Consider the following 22,129-nt stretch of genomic DNA (forward strand, 5'->3'; position numbering starts at 1 on the left):
TTTCACATCGTCAAAAAATGCCAACATTACCAAACAGTCTCAAAAACAAGCCTCCTGCAAACTCATGCAACCATTACATTTTTACCCCAACTTCCCTGTGATAATACATTATTAACTGCAGACAGATACACACTGAATTCATTAAACATGAACCAAAGCATGTTATAGTGAGAAAAACATACAGGTACGACACATTTCAGCCTCTGCATACATATTTAAGTATTATTATCTTCAGGGACAGATTCACAGAAAGACTCCATATACCAGAATGCACCTGTGCTTTGTGTTGTCCACCAGAGAGGAAGAAAGGCACAGAAACGTGGAAGTGGTGCTGCAGTCGTTGACACCTTCTGTTAGCTGGCAATTCAGTGCAAAAAGATGAAAAGGAGATCAAAGATAGAGAAGAGAATGGCATGTTATTTGGTCGTGATGTGAGACTGTATTAGCATTTTATGATGAATGTCTCCTCAGAGGGATTTAAGATGAGGAACAGAGGAGAACAACAGTTTTTCTTGAGTCACTGAAGCTCATTGAGTGGGAGGGTATTATGGAGCTGGTGTGAGACCTCAGTTATGATGTTGTCTTTACTGTATCGGGCTCCCCAAGTGTGAGAATGAGCTTCCCACAAAACAAGTGTTTTCATCCAGACAGAGGACTGTAGGTTTGCGGCCATCTGTTGATTGAGTAGCTCCATCTGTTTGGTTTCTGTGCACCGCAGTTTAAGCTTTCTGCAGGGCGTTCCTACTGTGTGACCACATTTACTCATTGGGCCTCAATACAGGTTCCTTGTGGACAATCTCCTCAGGAGCAATTTTGGGCTGAAGTTTCTTGCCCAAGGACACAATGACTTTGCTTTTTTCAGATTTACTTTCCAAATTTTAATCTCCGACTATTTCTTCCAAATGATCACGTTTTTTTATTTCTGATATTTTTTCTAAATGTCGACTTTCAAACATTTCTGATTCTTTTTTTGGAATTTCAGACTTTTTCCTAAAAAATCAGACTTTTTATCCAAATTTCGACTTTTAAAAATGTCCCACTATTTTGTCTTTACTGTTTTTTTCCTAATTTTAATTTCCGACTATTATTTCTTCAAAATGATCAATTTTTCCCTAAAAGATCAGACTTTTTTTTTACAAATTTCTGATATTTTTGATTATTTTTTAACTCCTTCTTCGTGTGGCCCTAATCAACTTCTTTTAAAAAATCACACTTTTGGTCTCCCAATATTTTTTCCTTTTGATTCTCTTTTCAAACTTCAGGTTTTGGGGATTGAACCTGTGCTCCCCTGAAGATCAACACACTAGTCCACTGCGCCACAGCCTCATGCAGGGAGTGACATACAAACATACTGTATTCTTATTTTTCTCCCCATCTGGGATTTGATTTTGTTTTTTTGGTGTCTTCAGGAGCTATATATATATTGTTCCCAGTCCACAAATTGGTTATCCAACGTAAGGAAATATAGGTTGTAGCTTTCAGGAACCTGAAAGAATGCATGAATATCACATAATCAAATTAATCTGTGTTTTGAAAGAAATACAATCTATTATGATTAGATTGTTGCTTAAGATATTAATATCGTTCTTCTGATCCCAATATGACTTTAAAACCCTTGAAGGATGAGATTATTTGCTTCTCGCTTCTATAAAGGCTTACATACTACGATAAGTATTCAAGGGCTTTATATATTCAGAAGTCATAAAACAATACAAATACTGCAAGAACAAACCGAAACGTCAGTCGGGACACAGTGTGGTAAATCACGTTTAGTTTGTTTATGGACAGTCTTGCGGAACTCATTCTTCTTGCTGCTGTTTTTTCGTGGCATCTTTACAATTCTTGGTTATGTGACAGAGTGTTTGCACGTTGCACACACCTGCTCTTATATAGTGTTTAGTCAGCCATACCTATGTATAATAAACAGCATGCCTCCAATTGATGAGCAAGTGGGATTCAATATTCAGCTCACATGAGGAGATTCTATTGTATCCAATAATATAAGAGAAATGAAAGAGAATCTTGTTGCATCTCACTGATTCCTTCTCTTGAGATTGACTCCAAGAAACACTGATATCATTTATTTATGCGCTGCATCTGAATCTGGAAGACTTTCAAACTTTCAAAAATTAAATTCACTAGTTTCCCAGTTGTAGCAAGCATGGCTGCCCCCCTTTAATGACGGCGATCTGCACAGGGCCAGATGTTCTCTTTGAAACAGGAGAGAGGGCTGTGGGTTTTGCCTGTTGTCTGTGAATAAACATCACCTTTGATGTGAGGCCTTGTATTGAACCCTGCTGACCAACTGAACTCTGGCTAGCAGATAAATGTTCTAATCTCACCACACCGTGAAATTCAATTCTGCATGCTGTTGAGGGCAGACTCACACCGATGTCTTGTGTGTGTGTGTGTGTGTGTGTGGGGGGGGGGGTGTGTGTGTGGGTGTGTGTGTGGGTGGGTGTGTGTGTGTGTGCCACATTGAACAGCCGATACTGCAAACCCGGGCTGAGACACATGATCATCACCTGCTCTGAAAGACGGCGGCTCTCCAATGAGACCAAAATGAATAAATAACTTGTTTCCAAGGATACTGAGGGAGGCTGGTGAGTAAGCCAATTTGCATAAGCTTCAATGGAAAGTTTGCCTCCAGAGAAACCTACTGTATCTCCCCCAGTACAGAAATATGAATTAATGATTCGCAAAGCCGCTCATTAACTCGGGTAATTGCCCAGAAGTCTCCTTTTCATGTTATCTGATAACCCTAACACTCCTTCAGCATGATATCGGATGTGAAGTTCAAAGCCTTTACATTTTCCCATATCGATTATCTGCTGAAAAAGTTTCAAATGTACCTTTCAATACTAAGCCTGCAGTATGTGAGAGTGTGAGAAAGATATTTTGGCTGAAATATTAATACTCAGCATAAGCCAACCAGCACATTGGATTATTTATACTGTATAGTGTCCATTATTTTTTAGGTCAGTTGTCCCTTGCCGTTGCATGAATTGCGCGGACTGCCTCTGGTAGGTGAGCTTGTCCTCAGATGAGTGTAGTCTTTACAGAGGCAGGCTTTATGAATTATGAGGAGATGTAAAGTGCACTGGCACCATTAAGGTGAAACTCAGTTAAAAAGGGCAACTTGGGTGAAAAATTCAAGAGGATTTTAAACAGAAATGTTGGATTTTAGCACCAAAGGAAATGGATAAGTTCAATCAAAGCTTACAGGTTGGTGTTAAATGAAGTTAATGTTGTCTGTGTAATTAGTTTGATGAATGGTTTGATGGAAATGCTTCTTTTATTAGCAAGTTGACAATAGAGCAAGACTTTTGCTTAGCATAATTCACTTGTTACAAAGGACAATAAGGGACACATTATTAATACCAAGGCATAGCTTAATAGTTGTGCAATAAAAGAAGATTCATCACTTAGTTTGTTTTTTTTCTCAGATAAACAGCAAAAGCTACCTTTCAGGACTTCCCTACCAGCAACATAAAGCTTGCTTATGGACTTAATTGACATATTATGCCAATTTTAGCTTCATGTTAGTATTGTGTGCCTCTACTGTGACATGTTTCCATGATTTAATGTTCAAAAAGTGCTTTATTTTCTTCGTGTGCTGCAGCACCTCTGTAAGGAAATGTGTGCTTTTTTGCTTGTAAGAGGAAGAAGAGGTGTCATTTCTTCTTTGAAATGTTACATTATCTCAGTCTCTGAGTTAAAACTGAATCCTCTTGTCTGTAACAAATGTAAAAACCTGCAGTCGCGGTCCATCCTGGTGACCTCTGACATCCACAGTCGAGCAGTCAAAACTACAAGAACTGGAGCCACAATTTTGACATGCTGCAATAAATCAAGACATTTTAACAGACATCTCAGGGTTTACTGCATTGTGCTTACTCCATTGAAGAAGAACTCATCAAAGTCTGCTTACAGGTCTACAGGAACTACGACTGCATGTGTGGAAACAGTTGAAGAATGCCTTTATGGTTTCAGAGGAAGCTGGTGATTATGAAGAAAACAGTCTTGGTGTGTTGAGTTGAAAAGAAGGGAATTACCAGACGTCTATGAATTATTCCCAAACATCCACCTGATTAGTGAAGCTAATTGAGAGGCCACTTGGAAAATTAGAAAATAGCCAACTTCCCCGCAGGAAGTAAAATGTTTACAGCCTTCCCATATCATCATTTTATTTAAAGTAAGAATAAAAAAACGTGGGCGTTAGCTGACATCGCTAGCTGCTAGCTGTTTGCTCTGCTGCATGACCTCGGCCCAAATCAATTTAACAATGCCATGTTTTCAGAGTTAATGCTTAAAGAAGTCGCCTAGCTTTACAATGGCTCTTCAGAAACAAATGGGCGACATCACATAGTCTATGCCTCTCCTCAACTGTAATGCAGGCTCCAGGCTACGTCAGCTGCTACTAGCATGGTGTAGCAAGTGTTGCTGTCCATTGTGGTGATGTGTATTGTTGTGATGTGTCTTTCTATCCACCATTGCTTTGGTCTCAAACTAAGTAATAACTAGATACAGTGTTCATATGGCGTTACATCATTGCTCAACAGCATCGATAACGGGACACAAAAGTTACACTGGCAGGCTAATTCAAGGACAACAGGTTCTATGTATGATACCCGTTTCGAGATAATCAGATGCTCAACAATATTTTGTGACTAGGTTCCCCTCGGTCAAAGGGCGTTTTATTCATCTCATCAAAGCATTGAACATCTGAAGGCCGCTCCGTCACGTTGTGCACCACGGACATCCATACTGAAGCCCACTCTATCCCTCCATGACTCTCTCCAGCTAAATGTTAGACCTCCATATCGATGAGTATGTGGGCAGCTGGTGAGTTGGCTTCATGCAGACATAATCACAGCATCAGAATCGAGAATATGTGAGTTTTGTAAACGTGTATTGCCGCAGTGCGGACACCGCTGTTTGCCAAATGTTGCTGGAAGTCACTTAGTAACATCCCATAAAGACAGGCTTGGGGAGTAATGGATAACATGTTATGGGATAACGTAATCAGGATACAAAAAAGTGACTGTATTCCTTTACAGAAGCATAACAATAGGTGAATTTTTACAAATATTTCTGTTTACATTTCAGTATCTACGTCTATATTTTCATACGTGTATTCGGTTACTAATGACATTTTTAAAGTTACCCTTCAAACCCTGCTTACAAGCATCTCCTCTCACAGATTCACCTGCCTTCCCCTCAGCATCCTCTCTCTCCTTCCTCTCCTCCCTCGCCTCCCTCGCCCCACCTCTTCCTCCCCAATGTCTATTTCTGTCGTCTCATTTGGAGTCATTGATGGAAATGTCGTAGCTCGACTCCCCCCACTTCCCCTCTCCTCCATCGTCCTCCCACCTCACCAGTCGCCGTGGTCTCCCTGCCCCTGCAACACCCCCGCTGAGCTCTCGCGGTTAGTACAGTCTGCCTGTGCTCTCTCCTTATAAGGGCAAAATACATTGACAGAGGCGGAGAGACGGGGCCGTACCAGTGCAGGCAGGCAGGTAGGGGGACAGTTGCTCCAAACAGGAGGAGAGAAAGGATGATGGAGAGACCGAGGAGCAGAGATTAGGAAACAGTGAACAGGAAGGAGGAGGAGGGATGAAGATGGCCCGTGAGAAAGGGTGATGGGGATTTTGTGATAAGAAATCAGATTTAGAAAATAGCAACATTTGTCATCTGAGGAGGCTGGAAGCACAGATTATTAGGCTGATGCTGAACAAACTCTATTTTCTCCCTGAATTGTATTTAATAGCAGGTTAGAAAAACCAACAAAGAAACACCTATTTAGAACAGGTGACTATCCACTAAATCCACTGTGAATGGATTGAAAACGGCTGGCATTTCTCTTGAGTATCTGTACTGTTTTAGGACAAGACAAAAATAGGAAAAAAGCATTAACACCAAATCTTACCTTTAAAATCCCCTGATGATGATGATATGTCAAATGCATTTCCAAAGCTTTATATTATCCATGTAATGGTCACATGAATGAATAAAAAAATACCTTCATTTACAAGTGCAGTAGGGTACGCTCATTGTGACATAAAACACTCTGATTATATACCAGAGGCTTCAGTCCAGAACTTAGATTCCACATTATCTCAGCTCAGATTCTCCCATCAGCACCGACAGTAGCATCAGTATTAAAAAAACAATGGCTTTAATCACCATTTTTAAATCATCGACAATAGCGCCTCCTCCTCCTCATGATCGTCACAGCGATCATATTCACATAAATATAGTTTGTGCTTTCATGCTGTGTAAACACGTGTCACTTCACAGTCAGTACAAGTTAAGCATTGCTTCTCTCACCATCAATGAAGTATTGATCAGGTATTCAAAAGGAAAAAGCTTTTTATCCATTAAATATGGTCGATATGCAGTTTGATCTCAAAAGCAAATGTTGACCATCGAGAGGCCCTGTTGTGCTTTTCAGGGTTACCCCTTTCCTGTAGTGTGTTATATGGGTTGTAGTGCATGTAAATGGTCTGCAAAGACTGAAATCCCTCTGGGATGTGCATGTCACTTACAATTACAAGTTTAGTGTGTGTGGGAGGGTAAGGTCAGGTGTCTTGATTGCTAGTGCCACTGACTATGAACAGATAAATGGAGTATTTCCCCGAGTGTGTGTGTACCGTCCTGTTTGTTCAGCTGGAGCATTTCTCAGCGTCACACCTCCTGTGTAGCAGCAGGTCTGCCCGCGAGGACTGGGCAGGTGCTAATTGGACCAGGAGCTTCTGAATGGAGGCGTTTGCCATGAATGGAGGTAAGTGTGCAGAGCGAGGGCCTCGTGTGATCCATGTGTGTTTATTCAGTGTGTGTACGGTACATCGGCGTCAGCAGTGCCACTGACTGAATATCACACCTGCTCTCTGTGCGCTCCGATCTGTCTCAGTTACGTTAAATAGAACCCCTCATTTTGTCGCAGATGGAGGTATGACAGCCCTTTGGGGATGATGTGAGAAGAGAGACGCAAATCCATTTAGTCACAGGTCCCTAAGTGGAGTGAAAGCAGACGCAAGGAAAGGCAAGAGAAGGGAATTAAACCAACACAACACCCAGCTGCTAAGTGTGTCAGCATGCACGAAAAAAAGGCAGGCGGGGGGGTCGTTAATGGGGTGTGTGTGTGTGTGTGTGTGTGTTTGTGTGTTTGTTTCCACATATTATCAGTATGAAACATCTGCTCTAGTTAATCTTCACCAACCTGTAGGCAATACTACATTTACTCTGAGTAATTCCCCCACAGGGAACAGAACTCATTCTAAAGCCAATGCAACTGAGCAGATCTGCGAAGACAATAGATCATCTGAATAATTAGGAGCTTGATTCAGGAATTTGGAGATGATCCTTTACTCCAAATCTCCAGCAGTGAACTGCATCCTCTCATCGTTCCACCATGCTTTTCAATAGGCCTTCACTTTGAAGGAATTAGGTAATAAAAACTGTTGAGGGAGCGATGAGTCTCGATAGCTCTCTCCGTTGTGTCGGTAATGTAAAGAGGCCATGGCGTGAGCCAAAAGACAGAGATGGGAGTTTATGAGATGAGTAATTTGAAGGACATCCAAGAAGGAGGTCACAGCTTTAGACCGATGAAGAGTTGCTGACCGGATTACTGTCCAATGCATATATGTGAAAGAAGCTAACAACATGGTGCAATAACACACCATGCTCGCTTTCTAAACACCATAAAAGCAGTGAAAACACATTTACTTACATTTTATTCATTAAGCATCAAATCTCTAAAAACACTTTGTTCTTACATCATTAAGAGAGTTTTTTAAAAACAGACCAGCTTGTCCTTCATTTTCAATATCACATTTGGGTATTTTTATTATTGAGAGACAATAAGAAGAATTCCTGAGCTGTCAGATTTTCCACATTTCAAGTATCATATTCTGTATAGTTGTATTAGGAACCCCATTATGCTCAGGATCCTATTAGTATGTTGTGTCTCTACTGGGACATGTTTCCATGCTTTAATGATCAAGAGGCTCTTTATTTTCTCTCATACTGCCTGTGCTGCAGCCCCTCTTTTCACCCTCTGCTCTGATTGGTTAGCTGGCCGGCTCTGTTGTGATTGGTCAACCGCTTAGAGATGTCCTGCCCCTTATCGTATCTTAAACGATGTTTTGGAGCGCTAGCCAATAGATGCACTAGTGTTACATAGTGATGTCATGATGCTCACGAAGTAAACAAAGGAGTCCACTGGAGGAGGTTAAGGCAGGGAGGGAGTGTGTGGGAGAGAAACCCCCTCTGGAGGGAACACAGGGATTTGAGCCTTTGCAGACCATTTATATCCACACACATCTAATGTACACACTGCAGGAGAGGGAAAAACCCAAAAGCATAATAAGGGACCTTTCATTATTGGTAAAATTGCTCCAACAAGTAGAAATATTTGATATGTCACAACAGGAATCACCACAAAAAGAAATGTGCCTCGTGGTGATGATTCAGCCGGACTATTTGAAGCCATTGGCTCGAAATGGGATGTGACGCATAGCTGGAAGAGGCGCAGTTAGTTACAGTTACTGGGCAAAAGGAAGGGGTTAACACGTTTGTGTACATGTGTGTGTTTGTATCGGTGCCAGCAAGGGGACGCTGCAGGGGGTGGGGGGTTGGGTGTCCCAGAAATTGCCAATTGCCCCTCATCCACTCCCCCCAATGTTGGGCACCCACACGGACAGTGACAGACCACAAGAGGAGGAGGGAGGAGATGGAGAGACGCCAGCATGTCTCCCCCCCCCCCCCTGGCAGCCAGATGATCCTGCTGCACCGTCTTTGTGCAGATCCACTTAACAAATATCAGTTGAGAACAGATCCTGGATTACCACAGCTACAGGGAGGGAGAGTTTGCATATTCCCAATGTATGCTTCAAACAGCGGGGAGATAAACGGAGGAGTGCGGATAAAAAGGCAAAGACATTAACTATAGCATCATTTAAATAATAAGCATTGGTGGAAAGTCAATTTACTCAATACTAAAGAATAATTTGGAGGTGATTTCGAGGAACGTGGTACGATAATACAGACTGCATTACTAAACTGTGAAGTACTATCCAAACTGTGCTCCACATTGATGAAATTCAACATAAAAAACCTCTTTGTTCAAAACAGAATATAATACAATAACACAACAATAGAATAATATTAAAGCATGTTATTTTTAACGCCTTAAGGTCATTTTACTGATAATGCTTTGCACACTTAATTCATATTTTGGATTCAGGTCTTTTACTTGTGAAAAAGGTATTTTAAGAATGTGGTTTTTATCACTTTTTACTTAAATAAAGGATCTGAGAACTTTTTACAACTGTGCACTACAGTACATACAGAGTAAGACATGTTTTAAATAAGTAGCAGCATTAAACAAATAGTGTAGACCATTCAGGGTTAGGGGTAGCTAAGTTGTGATGGTTCTGGTTGGTGTTAGGTATGTTATTCCTGTATAATAAATGAACTCTCTCCAATTCTAGATGTATTATTGATATATAATGTAAATACTTTATGTTTAGTGACCCTATTCCCAAGCCTGGTATCCGGGTGTCCCATTTCATATGTCTCCATTACCTTCAACAGTGTACAAAATTGCACATTGAACAGTAATTAGTCTATAAGAAAAACAACTTCTCCTCTTCACACACTAACACACACTGTACCGAACATCCCGCCACATCGCCACAGGCGTCTAGACCGAAGTTTCCCAGTAACCCTTTGTCGTCCAGAACACTCCTTCCACCCCCCTCCCCCGAGGCTGAGCTGATTAACAGTAATAGGGAACAACAATGCATGATAATGTGAATCATAATGGGCCAATGGAGGTGGCCTTTGGCCCCGTGCTCCATATGAGTCTGATGGCACAGCGATGGTGTACGTAGGCCCTGCAGCGACACGCCAGACAGGGACAAAAGCAGCCAGACTGTAGGTTAATGTAAATGGAAAGGACGGGGAAGGCCTGGAGGGGGTCGTCAACATGGTGTACACATAGAGGAAGAAGAGGAAATGAGTTTATTTTGAAGTGTAAATACACTCATGCCAGAGTACACACATTAATGCAATGAGGTCACTGTGCACTGTAGTTTGTACTGTTATGCATAAAGAATGAGTGGCATTCAACCTAAAAACATGTTTCTGGTTTGGGAAAAGCTGATGTTTAAGCAGCCATGTGTGGTCAGAGTGTTTTGTTTTCGCAGCAGTTATCGCCTCCTCCTCATCCTCGTCTCTCCTCACCTCCTTTTGGCGGCCAGCTGTCGTTCAGCCATCCACGTCTTCCCCTCCATCTCGCTCTCTTGGGGGAGTTACAACCAGAGCAAGATGATTTGGGAGTGGAGGAGAGGTTAAAGTTGGAGCTTTTAACACAAAATCATAATGAAGAAATAGGTTTTCACAAACAAGCAGAAGTATGAAACTATTAGAGATGTGTTTCTCTGAAGTTAGGGAAGTTGAATTCATAAACAAGTCCTTTAAATGACAGTATGAATATCTTTGGGTTTAAGAAAATGAGTTTTAAAATTATAATTACAGTATGAAGATGTGAGGTAACCTGTCTGGCTGATGGTAGGTTGTTGTGTTGACCTTCTAGAGTAGAAGGCAGGCAAGATAAGACTTAGAATAATGCACGGAAAAGTAAGTACAATAACAATATGACAATTTACTCAGAATATTATCCAGTATATCAGAATGTAAGTGTGTAAGCTGTTCGGTTTCAAACGATGCCGACATTGCAGTGAAATTTCCAGGAAAACACACACACACACACACACACACACACACACACACACACACACAGTCTCTGAAATTGGAGGTTCGACCCCAAGTGACTCCCAACTTGTCTCACTCAGAAGAGGTCAAGCTATTTCACTTGTGGAGGGAAACACACACACACACACACACACACAGTAAAATAGACACCGTCCATCCCCTTTCACCTCATCTATCACTCCACAAATTGGACTCGGTCTCTGTCTCGTTGTGTGGTGTCTGCAGCTGTAAGAGATGGAGCTGACAGCTAACGGATATTAATGAGACTCATCTACTGAGTCCAACTCCTTTACTCTCAACTGTCCCGCTCCTCTCCTCTCTGCTGTGCTCATTCCTCTCAGTATTTCAATCTATCTGCTAGTGATGGATAACAGCTGAAAACTGTAATGAGACTCATGTCCTGGTTGAGTTTCATGGATTATACTTCAATGTGAGAATTAAAAACTTAATAAATAAGTAAGATATATACAAAAAATGCAAAGCTGTTCATGCACCCAGCTCTGTGTATTCTACATTGAATTCATGCACTATTTATTGTAATGTTTTTTTGTGCTGCTGTTCACCCTGTTTGTAGCACATACAGAGATACCCTGTCATACATATTTGGCTTGTTTGTTTCTATTACTTTAGTTAGTTTTCATTCAAATTCCTTATGTTTGCCATTCAGTCATTGCCTTTAGTCCTTGGCTTAATCCTGGCACATACTGTGTATTTATATTGCATAGATTGGGAGTAATTATTCAATGGTAAGTATGATCAAACTGACTTGTTGCATTGTGAACTACTATTTATTGCATTAGTACTGGCGTTGTGTCAACCTTCCCAGGGACTGTGAGGAAAACTAGCAAGAAGGTAAATCTGGTAAGTTTTTGTACAAAAGTAGTGGCTAGCAAATACATCCTCTTGTAAATGCTAAATAAGTAACTTCTTGTGTATTGCAGGATCACAAGCAGAACTGTGATTCTGCCAAATACCTCTGGCGCCACCTGGTGGAGATCTTAGGTAAACGCACTCTCTGACTTCAGTAAGTGACTTCATTTGTTACACCACGGAACAAAAATGTCTACAGCTGAGTGCACCAAATACTTTTACATTACTGAGTACTTGGATGTGTTTCCAAATGATGAATGAAATAGATGTTGTTCAACGTAATGACAGAATATCAGCAGCTTTTTTCCAATCCTGATTTTTAAAGCCAATGACTTAAGTTAACGACACCAAAGCTCTCACACATGAACACGTTGAATGTAAATCTCTAACTATCTGGCAGAAAGCCATCATTATGAGCTTGTTGTATAAGTTAAACACCGTGGGCAGAACGTTTTTCCAAGTATTGTGTGGGTGGCTACAGCATGGCGCAACGTTTTCCCCATTGTAGTCAACTGTACTGTGTGAGAGTCAAAGAAAGGACTGCTTTGAACTGCAGCAAAACACTTCTATACTGAATGATAACATCTATGTGTATTGCAACATTCAAATATGAAGAAGCACCTGGTTTCTTCAGCACCTGTTTCCAAGAAATGAGGGTTTACAAAAAAACACGTTTATTGTTGAAGAAATTGAATAACTCAACAATGTACACAACAAACATGAAGGACAATTCAGCACAAACATGATCCTTAACAAGAATATTGTCCTGTTTCACTGGCAGAAAAAGAAAAATGTTGAAAAATATCTTCTGTTAATGTAGTCTCTGCGCTGTGGCAACCAAAAAACATCCAAAAAGTAGCAGAAAAATAAAAATCAGTATCTGTATTTTGTAGAGTAATCCTTGGGAGACACCACCAGACCTCGTCCCTTTCTTGCTCCACGGTAAACTGTTTCCACAATGTCAATCATCTCCTGCTTGTCCTCCATCGTCCAATTAATCTTGTTGTTGTTTCCGGTGCCCAAATCAATCATGATGTGTTTGTTCCTGTAAGAAAACACAAACATTAAGTGCTGAAAGACAGGCAGGAGAGGACCTGAGAAGGTCTTAATACAGCAACCTGGTTCATCTAAATCAAATGATCATACAACGTTTCTATGGATTTTTTAATGAAAGCCATTGAGCGCCTCACCTGAAGAAGAACATGACGGTGCAGGGGTCGTACAGCTCGTACATCTTGTTGAAGTCGGGCACTTCTGTGATGTCCACCAGGTAGATGACGGCAAAATTCTTCACCTGTCAGGAAGTACATGTGTAGAATATCAATAAAACAGCAAACCATTATAATGAGCAGCAGAGAATTCAACATTACAGGAAGAACAACACAACGGGGGAAGGCTGGATTCTTGATTAAACAAAAATACTTCTCTTGGACTATTTATTTCTTTGTTAACAAATGAAAAAAACCTATTTAAAGAAAGTCTACAACCTTACAGGCCGAACCGCAAAATGGGTTAACAGCTTTCTCATGGACCAATGCTTTTTGTTTGTTATTGTTTACAAATGAAAGCATCTCCTTCGCAGTATAACTGTCCCGTTTTGTGTTATTTACACTACTATGGCTACCTGATATCACTCATGTTATCAGCTTCAACAGGCAAGTCAGAGCACATTTCCCCCGAACAGGCCTCCCTTCACTGGCTCCCTGTACGTTTGAATATTGTTTTAAAGATGTTATTGTTTGCTTACTAAACACTAAAAGGGTTAGCTCCAACCTTTCTCTGACCCTTTACATCAAGGTCCCATTGAGGTCACTTAAGGTCTGCAGACCAGTTGCTTCTGGTTGTTCCAAAATCACGTTTGAAGCACATCAAGACTTTGCTGTTGTTGCTTCCAAAACTGGAATTAGTTGCTGAAAATGACACTGACCCTGCTTTAAAATCTCATCTCAAAATGCATCTTTTATCCTAGGCTTTACCTTCAGCGAGAGTTGCCTTATTGCTGTAATTATTGTATTGTTTACTTGTCTTTTAAGCTGGTCCCTTCTGGTCTCAAAAAGAGCACAAGTTACAGCTTTGAGAAATGATTGCTTTGCCTCAGAAAGATAACCCCAACATAACTGCAATGGGAACCTCCGTGTAAAATCAGCGATAAACCGCCAGGAGCAGTGAACCCCGAGACAAAACATAGAGATGAATCTTCACATCCCTTCAGAAGACAACATCAATCTGCACCAGAAAACATATGAAGCATCCCAGAGAAGGACCCTCGTATGATTTTCGCTACCTTGAAAAATCAATGTATGATTGTGACGGCAGAAAGTGTGAATATTTTAAATTACCACCAAGGGTTTTGAAAAGTTTAATTATAAAGTTGATCTGAAATGTTTTCCTAGATATTGGTAAGTGTAGAATAAATTGTCACTTGCAAATAAAAAAACAATATGTACTAAAATGAACTCAAGCTAAGAAAAGGAAATGCAAGGGTCCCGAGCAGGTGGCCCCTTGTCTGGCAGCCTCTGCCTCCATAAATGTGTATCAAAGCCGAGTGAATGCTGACTTGTATATGTACGTGTTTTGAGGGGTCGCAAAGAAAAGGTGTGTCCGGTTTGAGCCAATTTATTGTAATTGCTTTTCTTGCAGCTGCACTAAGTATTCCAATCAGAAATAGAAAATTGGATTTGTTTTGATTTTTGTTTCCAATATAATTTCAATTTCTGAGTGGATCTTGTGCCAAAAAGTAGTTATTGGTGGACATGCCCAGAACAGGTGAACATATTTGTATACTGTATATGTATTACACCTTTATCAAAGTGTATCTCATTTCTATTCATACTGTTACTACATGATTGTTTTTTATTTATTTGTACTATCCCTCTGTGTCACATCTTTCTTATTCTGTTTGTGCTATATCACCTGAATTGCCCTAGTGGATCAAATAAAGGTCCATCTCACCTTAAGAATTCTCTACCAGAGAGCTAAAAAAGCTATTTTCAGAAGCTTGAATATGACCCTGGACAAACCTTTTCTGCAATGCTGTAGAGAACCTCGTCCATCTTCATGCACGTGGGGTCCCAATCGTGTCCGAAGCGGATCACCAGGACTCGGTCCTCTTCAGACAGGATGGCTTGGTCGACCTGCCAGCCATTGTGGAGATGTGGTAGCATGTACGACATCTTGATCCGTAGTTGTCGATTCCCACGCTGTAATACGACACAGTTGACAAGGTTTAGCTTAATTCGAGAGGCAAATAGAGTAACTTTTAGTTTATATCCAGCTATAAATACAGCTCGTGGTTTGAGGTGTGCAGTTAGCATGCTAGCTACTTAGCTTGAATAGACGTTAGCTAAAGAAAGTCTAGAAGGGGAAATAATTAAGCTTTAGTAGTTAAAAGGGAATAAAAAATGTCATGCGAAGACACTTACCTTAAATTAAAAGGGAATACGTATTGAAACGATGTTTGTTGGGTCCTATTTTAAACAAAAACCCGTCAGATATTGCTGCCGCTGTGTGTACCTTTTCGCAGACGTTACGTTGTGTATACTCCCTACGTCATCAACGTGCACCCAACGTAATTACGTCACGCGCATGTATGCATTTTGTTTTCGTTTTTTCTGTCGGTCAGTGACTGGAACACTTAAAAGTGTTTTAAGGTTTTATGTTTAAAAACGATATCAATGAGAAGCCAGTCTCATTAGATCAGTAAAAAATATGCATTCATCATTCAGTTCATCAGTTTAGTTCTGACTCAAGAGAAAGAGAAATGAAAACCATCACTTCGCATGGCAATTGATTTAAATCCAAATCAGGATTGTTCTGGGTGTTTTACTCGCCTAAAGCATACTTGACCAAGGACATGCTTGAATACATTTGGTATACAGACTGAGTTTTTCTAAGCTACATCGAACACACTCGTCCATTTTAATAACCAGACAGTTACACTAGTTATCTCTGCAGCACCTTAAGTAAATTAAAAGCTCAACACTCCACAGACTTCTCATTTTGCAACAAACAAAACACATGACCCAGTTTATCCATGTCCCTGCATGCTCACTTGAGTCATCACTTACAGTATCTTCACTGCCGTCTCTCGGTGATAGAAATCTAGAAATCAGCTGTTTTGGTTTTCCTGTTAAACTAGTTTAAAGATGTAGTAGAAATTCCTTAATGATATCATGTCTTTAAGAGAAGCGTCTAAACTGTTTACTGTCTGTCTATTCCCTTGTCTCATTTCCCTTCTGCCTTTCCCTCCTATTTCCAGTCATCTCGGACGGTAAATATTCATCTGTTTTGGGGATAACTCATTTCCATTACATGTGGATAAATTATTAAAATATTTAATAGAATAGAGTACAGAGACACAAAGACAAAACATGTATTGTTGTGCAATTCATTACAGTACAAATAGAAGGTACAACGAACAAACGTTTAAAGGTTATATGAAAAACATTCCAGTCTATGACATAGCAGCATATTATGGCACTCCTTAGAGTATAAATCAACATTAGATATGTTTTATCTTTATTTCCACCACGCAACTACACAATCACATTACTGTGGTTCTGAATGGACGAATGATTGACAGAGTTAGACCACTCAGCGTTAGTCTATTTTGGTCTAGGACACTTGATTGTTTAACCACAAATGATTTCGCCATTTTCACAATAAAATTAAGATCTGTTTTCTAGACACCATCAACACTGTAATCATCCCTTAGAGCTGAAAAAGGCTTTTTTTTTATTATTCTGAAAGGCTGTTTTTTCACATTGCACAACATCAGCCTTCAGCCTTCTGATCAAGTCTGAACAGTCTCTGGACATACGTCTCTGCTGAAAAGAGACGTCACTCTTGCACCGGGTTGGTTCTATGAGTCCTCTCTGCTATAAAACCACACCCTGCTCAGCAAGAAAAAAGTTCAGATCCAAGTTTGCATGAACCTACTTTATGCCAGCAGGTGGCATAAGGAACATTCACATATTTTTTGGAGCCACAATGACTCCACCAGTGGTTCTTTGAACGTCCCACGACGCCTAGAAAAAAAATGTCCATCGCTGTTCCACGAGGCAATTGTGAAAAATCCTGTGCACATTAATGTCTAAATCCCTGAGGAGCGCAGAAGCTCAGCTGAACAGACAGTGTTGGGTTGAGGTCAGGGCACACAGAGACTGAAACTGGACTCCTACAGCTCCTAGTCGGAGGGATGCTCCGGGCACGAACGATTCACCTCAAACCACTCGTCTATACACCTGAAACATAAACAGGAGAGGTTTATGTTTTCTGTGATCAAAAAAAGATTTTAAAAAATAAATACTAGGCCTGTCAAGATAGCAGATTTTGTTCTAATATATGTTATGTATTTAGGCCCAGAAATAATTGGAATAAATCAGATTTTTGTCATTTAATGTACATTCTTTCAAAGAGCAATTCAATTTGGATTCTTAAGAATGTTCCAACATGGGAATTGCATGTGAAAAAAATATTTAGATATCCTACTGAATAAATCATCTGTCAAATTGTAATTGTAACATGGATGCGGTCTATTGTATTTAGAACGCCTTTTTTCGGGGTTTGTGGAGAGGCAAAGAGGGTGACCTAGGTTCAGACATATTCTGTTGACCTGTTTTACTTGTTTTATTTTTTAATTTCATTATGGAACATCGCTAAACTTTAACTTTAGTACGGACTTTATACCTGAAATAGGTCAAAATGATGAGCCTTACTCTAAGCGACTAAACTCAGTGGGAGATTAGTCACTTCACCCCTCTCGTGTTTGTATGCCATCAATGAAGCTCCGGTAGTCATGATTTTTTTACAGTGGGTACATTTGTCAACCTATTCCCAACCACAATCTGCTTATTTATGTGTGTGTGTGTGTGTGTGTGTGTGTGTGTGTGTGTGTGTTTTTTACCCTTTATGGTAGATGCAGAGGCAGGGCAGCCGGGCGATGGTGTCTCCCTGCTCCATCTCGTCTAAACAGATGGCACATTCCCCAGAGTCTCTGGACAGGATGTCCTCTGAGCAAGACAATACGGACAGACTGAGCAAACTGAGAAAAGAGCTGCCTCGCACACCAACTCACGCATCCGATGTTTCAGTAACATAATCCTGCACAACCATCTGTTTAACCTTTGGAACCAGAATGTCTGTCTGTGCCCACATGAAGACTGGTATCCCTGTCAGTGTTTTGGTGATTAAATATGCAGTCACTGGTGGGAAAAGATTGTACATAGTTTCACTTTTTATTTTCTGTTTCTTTGAGGGTATAATGGATGTGTTAATATACTTTAGTGTTCCATGTTTTATGTGCATGACAGGCCTTAGTGTCAACACTTGAAGCAAAGGAGTGACTGTTTTTATGCTTTTCATGCAAACGTGTAAAAAATGACTCATGCAGGACAGGTAAGATAAAGTAAACAACCACTTCTGTTTTCCTGTGTTAAGCTGGGACTGCAAGCTGCACGTACTGCATTTATCAGTAACATGCATGTTGCAGTGTGTGTGTGTGTGTGTGTGTGTGTGTGTGTGTGTGTGTGTGTGTGTGTGTGTGTGTGTGTGTGTGTGTGTGTGTGTGTGTGTGTGTGTGTGTGTGTGTGCAAGCTCTGCGTGCAAGTCTCTGCACATGCATCAACTCTTAGAAATTAGTAGAAATATATTTGTGTTTGTATATTTGCCCCACTGTGAAGGCTGTAATGTCTCTACTCGCAGAGAGTGTGTGGTGACTGACAAGGGTATGTATGCAGAGAAGATGTGTGCTTTTCCTGTGTGCACATGAAAGTGTGTGAGCACACATACACTGAACTCGCTGTGTCAATATGCAGCTGTATATCTGCTTGCTGCACTCACTAACATCTTGCATGTGCATTTTTGTTGAACATTTGTTTTTGAACATTTTTATTTTCACACTTTTATTGCAATACTTTGGGAATTACTTCCTGATCCAGTAAAATGAATCATAAGACAGCATTGTATTTGAAGAAGGGAAGTAAAACAGTATTTTTTAGGAACTTGTGCCTCTACTTTATGCAAACTTACACTTCTACGTTATAGAATTTAAAGAGGCACATACCGTTCTTTCTCCTTCATTACATTTATTTGACAGCTATAGTTAATAGTTACCTTGTAAAGTTAATATTTTACATCAAAGAAACTATCCCATCCTTAATCACTTGCTTCAAGTGGTCTTGTCTATCTTAAATTACACTACACAGTTAAAGTAAAAAAAACCTATAAAAAAAACAACAGCCAATGATCATCTTATAATATGACGGATTGCTACAACAGCAAATAAAGTATTTAAATATAGGTCCTCGGCAACCACTTACACCATTTAAATATGACTTACAAAGTATTGCATTAGTTTAACTATTTAAGTATAATAAACAAATACCATTGCTAAATCTGTTCACACAAAAAATCTCTGATGGGAAAAATACTTTTGGTACTTTTTTAAGCTCAATTAGACATTTTTAACTCTGACAAAGGCAATTATCCTGCTTTAGGGGTGCTTTATGCATGACATTATTTTTATATATCGCAGTTCTATTTAGTACAATAGTACTGCAACTTTTATTATAGCAAAGGTTAACAATAATGGATATGTGTAGTCTGGCCTCAGCCTTGTGAAGCACCAGCACTTTACACTGCGATCATTGAATTGCAAACATTTTTGTATGTCTATTTGGAAAAAGGTGAGATTTTTATTGAATGTACATGGATAGCTGCGGCCAACACCAACTCCTTCCACTTTAAGAAATAATCCCCCATGCCCTTTTGCACTTTCCCCCTTAATTTCTTACTGTTGTAGGTGAGGCGCGATTTGCTGAAACACATGAGCAGGTGCTTCTCTATTTCATCCGATGCCATAAACTTGGAGCAAACAGGACAGTGGAATCCTGTGGAGGAAAACAGAGACAAGACCATGAGCACCCAGATGTCTCCGATAAGTTTTTATTGATATGTAAACAACAGAGAGGGAGCGTGGGACAGTTGTGACCTCACACCACCATGCAGTAAATATCTAACCGTCTGCTTTAAATAATCTGTTACAATCTGCTTAACTAATAATACAATCGTCCTGCTTATACACTAAGTGCAAACCTTTCCTGGAGAGAGGTCTTAATATTTGATATGTACAATCTGTTCATAATTTAACCCACATACACAAAGCCTTATAGGCCAGCAGCTGCTTGACCTCCTATTTGACATTTTATCACCTCAGTCAAGATAGGGGACAACAAATGAAATCATTTATGCAGGGAGTAGTCGCCTGATGTGAACCTCATGTTTGGGTCATGTGTTTTTGAGAGAGCCTCTTGACACAATGACAGGCCTGCAGGGTCTCAATCACATGACCCCGATGAGCAAAGGTTATTGATGAGCTTATTAATGATTACACTTCCTCATTAGGGAAATTACCTCTGGCCAGTGATCAAAGAAAGGGAGTATTCAGATGTTGATTTATTGACTACGTTATGAAACACAAGGAAACTGGAGCATTTACGAGAACTGATATAAGGATTCACACTTGTGAGATACTTGGTTAAGAAGCATTTGTTTTAAAATGATATTGATGCTGGAGTGCCATACGTATAAGTCTTCTTTTGTTGTTGTGGTCTGGTCTAGAGACAACACACCAGTTGAGAAACCGCTACACTTGCAGATTGAGGAAGTGTGTTTGTGTGTGTGTGGGTCAGGCAATGTGTAACCAGCAGGAAGCTCTTATCTGCTGACCTACATAATGCACTCTTCCCTCTCAGTGAAAAACAGGCCAGTTTTTGAGAGACAGAGAGGCCAAAGAAGAGACTCATGGCAGTACAGTACAGCTGAACCACCTGTGGCTTCAATAAAAGTGCAGAAGTGCTAAACAAAGGGCTCAGTCATCAGACTGCTATTACCATATGCCAGGTATCATATGTCAAACGGAAAATTACTAACTGACTTTGACAGCAATTGTGATGGATATAGATAGATTATGATATCATGTCACATAAACGTATGGTATCCTACATGAACTAACATGTTGACTCTGAACTAATTCTGAGTGCCATGAAATGAAAAATTAACAGTTAAGCCACATGTGAGGAAAAAAATGGCCGTTGTGTAAAACAAGAACAAAGTGTACCAAAGAGAAAAGACACCACAGCTCTTCTCCTTTTCTTTACACCACATTAATCTGAGTATGTAAGACATCATCTTGGACTTGCAGAAAATGACATGGACTTTTGAGAAACATTTCCTGACATTTTATTTATCCAAACGATTGTTATAAAACATAATCCCCAGATTAATCAATAACGAAAACAACGGTTAGTTGAATCCCCAGCACTGTCGTGTCTCTACTAGTACTGTAACTCATAACGTGCACTTCAGGAACAATAAGGAAATGCTTAGAAAGTATTATAAAGGCAAGGAGTAGCAAATGGTCTCATTGCAATTGCTTTGTTTGCAAATGCATTGTGGAGTCACTGTTGTGATTTTGTCTAGAGCTGCCCTCTCTTATAGTCGACTATATTTTGTTGTCATATCTTTTCTTTGGTCGATCAGTTTTTTTGTTTATTTTTTTGTAGTGCTTTTTTCAGTCTTCTTTACATTAAACTTTTAGGCACATCTTTGGTAAACATAACATTCAAACTGATGCTTCTGCACGACTCTTTGTGGAGTTTTCATCTCAGCCGATTAAATCAACTAATTGATAAGTTGACAACACCAAATCACCTTTTAGTCAATTCGATTCGGTCCAATCTTACCTCCAAGCAGGCGAGGGGACAGGTGAGCCGGTAGAGAACCGATAAGCAACCTGTGGCCCTCCGGAGGCAGCTCGCCTTCCTCGTCACCATCCGGGCCATCGAGGCTCTGATTGAGAACATGCGACCCTGACCTGCCACCGGTGGGTATACTGAGTCCGGAGCTGGTTGGCCCCCCACCTGTGTATCGGATCCGAGGGCCATCTGGTCCATTAGTGTACCTAAACCCAGCGATTCTGCCTCCTCCACTGGAGTTTCCAGATGGGAGATCCGAGCTGGAATAAGCCCGAGTTCTACCGTCAAATACCGGGTTGCTCTGTTTGGCCCCCATGCTGTGTCAGTCTCACCTCTTCAGGTTGTGTGAGTGCGATTTAAAGTGTTTAGCCACGACACATGGTGACTTCTGAAACACTGACAGCAACAAAGGAGATAAAGCCGAGCATGTGCACAACAACAAAGGCGAGGTTGTCCAACATTTTAAAGTTTCACGGTGAGCCTGTGCGTAAAGTGCGCAATCACTTACGCATAACTTAATTTCCAAATGGTTGTTTTTTTGTAAGCAGAGCCCTTCCCTTTTTTTTTTTCAACAATAGAAAAATAAAACACTTAAAAATGTCTTCAGATAAAAGCCTTCAGTTGCTCCACTTCAGAGGAGCGCATCGGAGCAAGTGTTGCCCCGCAGTTCATGTGGTTCAAGTTTGTTTTTGTGCTCAACTGTGGCCGTCTGGAAAGAAAAATAA

At 40.3% G+C, this 22,129-nt stretch overlaps 2 protein-coding genes across 3 annotated transcripts; both read right to left on the reverse strand.

The window, feature by feature from the left end:
- Positions 1 to 12,306: 12,306 nt before the first annotated feature.
- txnl4a (thioredoxin-like 4A) lies at positions 12,307 to 15,226 on the reverse strand. Its single transcript, XM_063899246.1, has 4 exons — positions 15,072 to 15,226; positions 14,670 to 14,849; positions 12,840 to 12,943; positions 12,307 to 12,694 (listed from the first exon to the last, which is right to left on the reverse strand). The coding sequence occupies exons 2-4, from the start codon at positions 14,820 to 14,822 to the stop codon at positions 12,523 to 12,525; spliced, it is 429 nt and encodes a 142-aa protein (XP_063755316.1). The 5' UTR covers positions 14,823 to 14,849; positions 15,072 to 15,226; the 3' UTR covers positions 12,307 to 12,522.
- A 741-nt stretch (positions 15,227 to 15,967) lies between these two features.
- Positions 15,968 to 22,129, reverse strand: LOC134874940 (E3 ubiquitin-protein ligase ZNRF2-like). Of its 2 annotated transcripts, XM_063899244.1 has the most exons (4): positions 21,393 to 22,127; positions 19,443 to 19,538; positions 17,555 to 17,660; positions 15,968 to 16,892 (listed from the first exon to the last, which is right to left on the reverse strand). In XM_063899244.1, the coding sequence occupies exons 1-4, from the start codon at positions 21,718 to 21,720 to the stop codon at positions 16,835 to 16,837; spliced, it is 588 nt and encodes a 195-aa protein (XP_063755314.1). In that variant the 5' UTR covers positions 21,721 to 22,127; the 3' UTR covers positions 15,968 to 16,834. The 2 variants fall into 2 exon arrangements, with proteins under 2 accessions (XP_063755314.1, XP_063755315.1); XM_063899245.1 differs by lacking the exon at positions 15,968 to 16,892 and having other exon boundaries at positions 17,614 to 17,852; positions 21,393 to 22,129.

The sequence above is a fragment of the Eleginops maclovinus genome, chromosome 13 (assembly GCF_036324505.1).
Source record: "Eleginops maclovinus isolate JMC-PN-2008 ecotype Puerto Natales chromosome 13, JC_Emac_rtc_rv5, whole genome shotgun sequence".
NCBI lineage: Eukaryota > Metazoa > Chordata > Actinopteri > Perciformes > Eleginopidae > Eleginops > Eleginops maclovinus.